The 8,879-nt window shown below is 38.9% G+C and overlaps 1 protein-coding gene across 1 annotated transcript; it reads left to right on the forward strand.

Annotated features, from left to right (window-relative positions):
* Nucleotides 1-2,318: 2,318 nt before the first annotated feature.
* Nucleotides 2,319-5,617, forward strand: LOC120715721 (endonuclease domain-containing 1 protein-like; the record flags this gene model as incomplete). Its single annotated transcript, XM_040002814.1, has 2 exons — nucleotides 2,319-2,594; nucleotides 4,328-5,617. Coding segments are annotated over 2 exons (1,002 nt in total), but the record flags the coding sequence as incomplete, so codon positions are not given.
* Between the last annotated feature and the right edge of the window lie 3,262 nt (nucleotides 5,618-8,879).

An 8,879-nucleotide genomic window follows, 5' to 3' on the forward strand; every position in this document is an offset into this window, starting at 1 on the left:
TACCTAATTAGAATATGTTGAACAGGAACAGATTATTAGTCATCTGAGTGTTTTGAAAACAACACATTCGGATGACAGATGAATATTTAATATTTATGAAGAAACATGAACTGACTTGAGGTGGTGTTTGTAGGCTGTATACTCGCTATGTGACTTCCACCTAAATACTAAGAAAGTAACTGAGCATTGAGCGTCTCCATTAGTTACAGTTGCTATGCTTGTCAACATTTGAATCATGGACTATTTATATATACTATTTATATAGTGCTTTTAAACACAGACATTCAACTTTCATGAAAAAGAAACTAGCCCACTTTGAAAGTGATCGCAGAAACACTTTGTAAAAATGTTGGGACAGGAGCAAAAATAAATCCTGGAAAAGTAAGTGGAAAATGAAACCGTAGCAGAAGCGTTTTGCAAATAATAAGATTAACTGGCAGCAAGTCAGTAACATGTTCGGGTATAAAAACATAAGCTTAGAGAGGCAGTGCTTCAGAGTAGTTCACCAATCTACAAAAAAGTAACTCTACAAAGTGCGGACAGTTTTCCTCATCTGAACATTGCCAAGACTTTAAATACCTCATCATGTATAGTGCAAAATATCAAAAGATTCAGAGAATCTGGAGAAATCTCTCTGCAGAAGGGAGAAGGCTGAAAATCAGTACTGGATGCCTGTGAACATCGTGCCCTCAGGCGGCACCGCATTAAAGAACAGGCATGAATGTGGCATAGAAATAACTGCATGAGCTCAGGAACATTTTCACAAATCATTTTCTGGTAACACAGGTCAGTGTGCCATCCATAAATGCAAATCTCCTTCATTCAAATATAAACCATATGTGATTTTAAAAAAGCCACCATCTTCTCATCTAAAAGGGTCTGAAGCAAAGCGGAAAACTGTTCTGTGGACAATGAATTGAAACTCTATATATAATTTGAAAAACACTGACCCTGTAACCTCTAAAAAGCAGAGAGACCATTCGCCTTGCTATCAGGACTTAAGTTCCAAAGCCTACAGCTCTGATGGATACCAATTGGTATCCAGTGATGTATTAGTGCCTATGGAATTGGCAGCTTGCACGTCTGGAAAGGCATCAACAATGGTGAAAGATATATACAGGTCAGATAAATATCCACTCCCATTCAGATGTCTTTTTTAGGGAAGGTCTTGCATATTTCAGCAAAAAGGCACAATACATCTATTACAACAGCATGGCTTCACAGTAGAAGAGTCTGGGTGCTGAACTGGCCTGCCTGCAGTTCAGACCTTCTGGGAACTGAAAAGATTTGGAGTATCATAAAATGAAAAATGCGGCAAAGAAGACCCTGGACTGCTGAGCAGCTAAAATCCAACATCAGACAAGACAGTGAGATAACATTACTCTCCCCAAATTCCAATAATTGTTGTCCTCAGTTCGCAGACTGGACAGGGAAGTAAATAAAACTTTTTTGAAACATGCTGCTGCCATCAAATTCAAAATGAGTTAATATTTTTTTAATTGTGATTTTCTTTCCCTCTTTAAACATTTGATATGTTTCTATGTTATATTTAGAATAAATCACCAAGTCACTTCGCCAGTTTAGGAATGAAATGACGTAGGACCTTCAAACTGATACCACAGGTGTATCTATTAAAAATCTCGGATGAGTTTGAATCTCATTGACCTTGATGTCACAGTATCAGAGGTGAGAGTAAGTTTTCTGAAACTCTTGTGAAAGCGATAAGGTGACAAAAGATGTTGAAATTGTTACCACAGGTGTGTCTACTGGTGCTCTATAAGCCACCTGTAACCACATATTAAAACAGTACCTTATTCTATGCAAGTAAGCAGTATACTTTAGAATGTTTTCTGCCAGCAATGAATGACTTAATATCCGTCATCATAACTGTTTATTTCACTTGCTTACACCACCCTTCAACTTCTTTTTAAGCCAAAGCACACTCTCTGAGAAAGACCTACTGTGTACTTACAGGCCTTCCAAGAAAGGAAGGCCTGTAAGTACACAGTCTGCAAATGCAGAGAAGTAGAATCACAATGGCTCATTAAATGCAAGGTCACTGCAGCTTGATGTTATCGTTTCCACTTATGCAACCCTGGTACATATCTATTGTAGAATCGAGACCTCCTGTTGTCATTATGTGTAGGCTAGCAGTACTCCTCTACACAGGTCGTTCAGTCTTGTCCAAAAATTTTTAAGGTGTATTGCTGATGAGTTTTTTTTGTTTTTTCATCTGACCACAGGACACATCTCAGTTGAGGATGTCATCAATACAAACTTGTTTCCTGTCCATCCCTGCCCTGCTCTTCCTAGTCCTTCCAATAGATCCCACTTTAGCTGAAGTGGTCACATCAGTATCAATTTGTAAACAATTTCTTCTTGAGGAAACTCCCCCTCAGGTCCCTGGTGTCTTGGAAAGTGGAAAAATCCTGAACCAGAACCAGTACAAGCCTATTTGCCAGGCTTATAAGAACAAGAGGAGGTTTTTAACTCTCTATGACATCAAGAACAAGATTCCAGTATTTTCTGCATACAAGTACATTGGAGACGTAGAAATAAAGCGACCCCGCGGTCATTGGCAGATAGAGCCACAGGTAGGTCTCACAGACTGTAAATCAAACTTTTGTTTATATCTTACAATGTGCTACTGTACAGGGTGGGCCATTTATGTGGATACACCATAATAAAATGGGAATGGTTGGTGATATTAAAGTCCTGTTTGTGGCACATTAGTATATGTGAGGGGGCAAACTCCTCAAGATGGGTGGTGACCATGGTGCCCATTTAGAAGTCGGCCATCTTGGATACAACTTCTGTTTTTTCAATAGGAAGAGGGCCATGTGACACATCAAACTTATTGGTAATGTCACAAGAAAAACAATGGTGTGCTTGGTTTCAACGTAACTTTATTCTTTCATGAGTTATTTACAAGTTTCTGACCACTTATAAAATGTGTTCAATGTGCTGCCCATTGTGTTGGATTGTCAATGCAACCCTCTTCTCCCACTCTTCACACACTGATAGCAACACCGCAGGAGAAATGCCAGCACAGGCATCCAGTATCCGTAGGTTCCGGTGCTGCACATCTCGTATCTTCACACCATAGACAATTGCCTGTAGATGAACCCAAAGATAAAAGTCTAAGGGGGTCAGATCGGGAGACCTTGGGGGCCATTCAACTGGCCCACGACGAACAATCCACTTTCCAGGAAACTGTTCATCTAGGAATGCTCGGACCTGGCACCCATAATGTGGTGGTGCACCATCTTGCTGGAAAAACTCAGGGAACGTGCCAGCTTCAGTGCATAAAGAGGGAAACACATCATCATGTAGCAATTTGAAATATCCAGTGGCCTTGAGGTTTCCATTGATGAAGAATGGACCCACTATCGTTGTACCCCATATACCACACGAAACCTTCACTTTTGTTGTTCCAACAGTCTTGGAGGGATCCATCCAATGTGGGTTAGTGTCAGACCAATAGCCGTGGATTTGTTTGTTAACTTCACCATTCACATAAAAGTTTGCCTCATCACTGAACAAAATCTTCTGCGTGAACTGAGGGTCCGGTTCCAATTTTTGTTTTGCCCATTCTGCAAATTCTGTGCACTGATCTGGGTCATCCTCGTTGAGATGCTGCAGTAGCTGGAGTTTGTAAGGGTGCCATTTGGGAGTAGCTAATATCCGCCGAAGGGATGTTCGACTAATGCCACTCTCCAGTGACATGCGGCGAGTGCTACACTGTGGGCTCTTGCTGAATGAAGCTAGGACAGCCACTGATGTTTCTTCATTAGTGACAGTTTTCTTGCGTCCACATTTTGGCAAATCCAACACTGAACCAGTTTCACGAAACTTAGCAAGCAGTTTGCTAACTGTAGCATGGGAGATGGGTGGTCTCGCAGGGTGTCTTGCCTTGAAATCTGCTGCAATGACCCGGTTACTGCGTTCACCAGATATCAACACAATTTCGATCCACTCCTCACGGACATGTCAATGGCTGTGAACAAAGAGAAACTTGTAAATAACGCATGAAATAATAAAGTTACGTTTAAATCAAGCACACCATTGTTTTTCTTGTGACATTACCAATAAGTTTGATGTGTCACATGGCCCTCTTCCTATTGAAAAAACAAAAGTTGTATCCAAGATGGCCGACTTCTAAATGTCCACCATGGTCACCACCCATCTTGAGGAGTTTGCCCCCTCACATATACTAATGTGCCACAAACAGGACTTTAATATCACCAACCATCCCCATGTTATTACGGTGTATCCATATAAATGGCCTACCCTGCATATTCATAACTAACTGTAAGCCTCTTTGCAGCTTGAGAACGAAAATGACAGCAATAACATGAGGAGAAAAGACAAAGAGAAGATCTACAATCACCAGGCTGTAGACACTGATTTCAAATCCAATGGAACATATGACAAAGGTCACATATTTCCAAGCTCTCATGCATTCACTAAAGATGACAAAATGGCTACTTTCACCCTGACCAACATTGTTCCACAAGCAAGAACTTTCAACCAGGGAAGCTGGAACAAAATGGAGAGGTGCATCAAATGTGTTATGGACAAATACTGCAAAAATAGCAGTGGTGTCACTGAAGTTTTTGTGGTAACTGGAGCACAACCCAGCTCTAACAACATCCTCAACAACAAGATTAACATTCCCTCCATGCTCTGGTCGGCATTCTGCTGCTACAGCTCCAACATGGACATGTGGATCGCTAGCGCACACTGGGGCGAAAATGTTCCAGATGAATCTAAACACAAATATCTACAGACCAAGACTCTGTCAGAACTGCACAACAAACTGAGGACAGCAGACTCTGAGTTTAACATGTTTCCTGGAACACAGTGTCCTCTACACAAGACTGTCTCACAGTTTTACCCAGATATCAAAAACTGCTTCTGCCCCTCATCCATATCAACCACTTCTGCCCCTAGCAATTTAACAACTCCCACTCCACCTTCTGGTTCAACCACATTACAACTGACCCCCACGCTTCAAATTCTACTCCTAACACATCTGTTTCTCTACTTTTAACACCTTCTATTAGCTCTATGTCAGATTGGTGACCTGACCTGGGTGTGCCCCACCTCTCGCCCTATGGTAGCTGGGATAGGCTCCAGTGCAACCATTGACCCTATTTAACATAAGAAGAAAAGAATGGATGGATAGATGGATGAATTCCCATGATGCACTTCATCGTGTTTCTTCTTCAGTCACCATTTTCACTTGCTATGGGATTATTCACTTCTCTCCCTTCACCCCCACTACAGATGCCCCCCCGCTGCTACATCGACAAAAAACGGCTCTCCCATTTGAACATCTGTCTTGCTTACTAAGATCTGGCCTTCCAGTTACTACATCTACTCCTCTTACTATGATGGGCTTTTATCTACAACATCATTCAACATCAGAATTTTAACTCAATATCTGACCTTGTGATTGTGACATTTGAAACATCAGGCTCAGTTTTCTCTCTGAACTTTGCCCCTAGAGGGACTAATACTGTGCAGACCAAGGATAGATAGAGCTGATTACAATAAACAATGCAAATATTTTCATTAATCTCTAGAGCTGATTTCAGCATATATATATATATATATATATATATATATATATATATATATATATATATACATCAAACTTCGCTTGATGTATCATGGGAAACTTGAGATTCAGTATCTTGCCCAATGAAGAATGACAATAGCAATGCAAACAGAACTAGTAAATATGAACAATTAGTGATAAATTCAGAGAGATTTATCAAGGTAACACAAGAACATTCACTGCCTGGACTAGCATATGGATGCTATGTACCACGTGGAATGCAAAGATACAGTTAGAAACAACTCCCCTCAACAAAAATGCACAGGTCTTGCAATAAACTGATAACAACAAAGGTTGTGACAGCTAATAAACGTATTAATACTCTCAGCTGCTTCATAAACGCACAGAAGGAAATGCCCACTGCATGGTAAGCCTCACAATGACTAGTTAAATTGGCTGCTGTAGCGAGAAGGGTAACCAGTCATGAGATGGTGATTAACTTTTTCGCCACAAGGTGTCACTGCTATTTAAAAATTATTCTGTGAAAAGTGATCATTGTTTTTCCAGCTTACTTCATTATCGGCCCATTTATTCACCTGATTCTTCTGCTCTTGTTCAAACTTGTACAATGTTTTAAATCTGCACCACTTGATTCATCCTCTTTAAGACAGCTTGCTGTCTTTAACAGTCTCATTATTTACTGACTTGTTTATATGCAGATTCTCCAAAACATGTGTTGATCACAGTTTATTGACAGAATGGTATGATAAATATTGTTTTGACTTGTGCAGGACTCGTCTGTGTCACTGTTTCACAGAACATCATCTTCAAGATTGGCGGTTGTAAAACCAAATTGGCCAGCAGGTGTCACTAGCAAAGCACCGTGTGGGTCTTTTCTTTGGCGTTAGATCAATAAAACCAACTGTCAAGAAAAATATAATTGCTTTTTCCTAATTATGATTACATTCACAGATTTTCATTTTTATATGTATTTGTATTCTCTGTTTATACAGGTGGTTTTGCCAGGCCTGCAGCGCCTGTTTTGATCTATTTGATCAAAAACTATTTGATTATTGTGTGCATGCAGTTTGTTTTAAGTTTCAGTTGCTTCTCTTTTTTCCTTATTTTTAATCTTATTGTCTTTTACCTTTTTTGTCTTTTACTTATTATTTTTTTAGTTTTCTCTTTGATCATTGTCTCTAGGATTCTAAAAAATGTGATTTTTGAGTTTACAAATTTATTACATTAAATTCATCCGTCATGTCAACGCAAATTGCTTCAGCTGACTATTCACAGAACAACACATCAATTTAACGGTATATGGTCACATGTCATGTAATCTTAATGTAAAGGTAAAGAGGTAACAGTGGTCGCCATGGTAATCAGAGTAGCTGGGCGAGTGCTTCAAGCAGATTCCAGGACCAAGATCCAAGATCTCTGTCCAGAGAAGCGCAGTCCTAGGAACAGCAAAGGTACTCCACATGTTAGAGGACCCGACCTTGAAGGGATAAAGACCATATTTTAGTATTTCATTAATCATTTCTATTTGATTTATTTCCTTTATTAAACTGGACATCACTTTAAATACTTCTAAATTTGAAATGTCCTATTAAAGAATCTCTGATAACAATGAATTAAAATTCCAGTTTTAGTGGCATTCGAAGGATGTCTCGCTGTTCTCACCTCACTGTACCCTCACCTGCTAAAACTTTATACAAGCTGCTAAATATGAAATTAAACAGCCTAGAAGATAACATAAATAGCATGTGTTTTCTGACATAACTGAAATCTAATCTTTACGAAAAATCGGATAGTGTTACACACATAACTATGTGTTATCTGAAAATGCACAGGTGTGCACTTATGCAGAAACATTTCAGAGACACACCCAATGAGATAAAGAACAAAAAGGTTTGCAAAACAAAAAGTATCACCTGATGCAGAGTTAAGACGACCCAGCTCCAATAATAGATCATATTTAAGCAAAGCAGCAGCTTGTTGTGCATTTAAATATTATCAGCTGTGTTATAACCATTGTGACAAATGGTAAATTGAGAGCTAATTTACCTTTGCCACATCAATAGCAATCATGAAAGTGGGGTTTTGTTATGGGAATTTTGGCATTACAGTTTTTCTGGTTTAAGATTTTTCATTGAGGTTATTTGTTGTTAACAACTGTAATTAACAACGGCCAACTGTTAACACTAGATTGCTTTTAGAGTCAGCTGTGTACTGCTTGGTACAGAGACACCAGTTCCAATATTCTATTCTATTCTATTCTATTTTGGGGCCATGAAAGGCTTTAAAAGTATAATCCTAAAATCAGTTCTTAAACAAATGGGCAGTTGGTGCAGAGTCATTAAAACCGGTGTAATATCCCCACGTTTCTTGGGCAATTGCAGCGACTGAGAATAAAAGGATCATTAATCATATGAGTGTCAGCAAAACTCACAGTATTAGGCTAATAATAAAAATAATAATAATAATAATAATAATAATTTTAGTTATAGTTTTTGTAACACTTTAAAACACGTAAAACTCTTCTGAATCTGGATTTAAAAAACACAAAATAAATGTACTGTATGGATCCCAACAGGGGATCAAATAATTATTTAATAATAATAATTGTGGTTTGTAGTCTAAAGTGCTTTGGGTGATCGGTGATGCTAGAAAAGCTCAAGTTAAAAATTTGGTTGCTGTTTTTAACCCTGTTTGGTTTGGTGGTTTTGGTTTCCGGCAGATTGAAAAGGTTGCCTGTATTTCATATGGAAAATGGCAGCTGAAGACTTGCTTGCAGCTTGCACAATTTCATAGTGATTGGTGGTTGCCAGAGGGTTACTGGTCTCTGGACCTGTCCGACTGGCTCATTTGCACAGTGAATGCTAGTTGTGCTTTTTACTCATCTATGAGTTTGATGGCATCTGCAGCAAAAAGAATTCATGTGATATAATCAGCTACATAATGCCAACTGTTGGAGACTAAAGCAGTCCCTTTCCCTTTTCTGAGCTGGTATCTAAAAAATGTTATCTAATTCTAATCAGTCTCACTTGGTTGGCAGTTTTAAATGATCTGCCTTTCAAAGAAATGTCCCAAAAACCTGTTTCAGCAGGAATTGTATCTCTTTAAGTAGTCAGGCTCTTTAAAAGGCAGGAACCTATAGTGTTTGCTACTCTGTTTTCAGAGCTGAGCTGTTGCTTTCCAAACCTGCGATCGTTGTGATCCCTCCAGTAACTGGCATGATGGCAAACAGTGAGTATAAATTATTATTTTATTTTTTAATTATAAATAATATAAATGACCTGACAACTAGAAAAAG

The sequence above is a fragment of the Simochromis diagramma genome, unplaced genomic scaffold, assembly GCF_900408965.1.
Source record: "Simochromis diagramma unplaced genomic scaffold, fSimDia1.1 OVJJ01000457.1, whole genome shotgun sequence".
Taxonomy (NCBI): Eukaryota; Metazoa; Chordata; class Actinopteri; order Cichliformes; family Cichlidae; genus Simochromis; species Simochromis diagramma.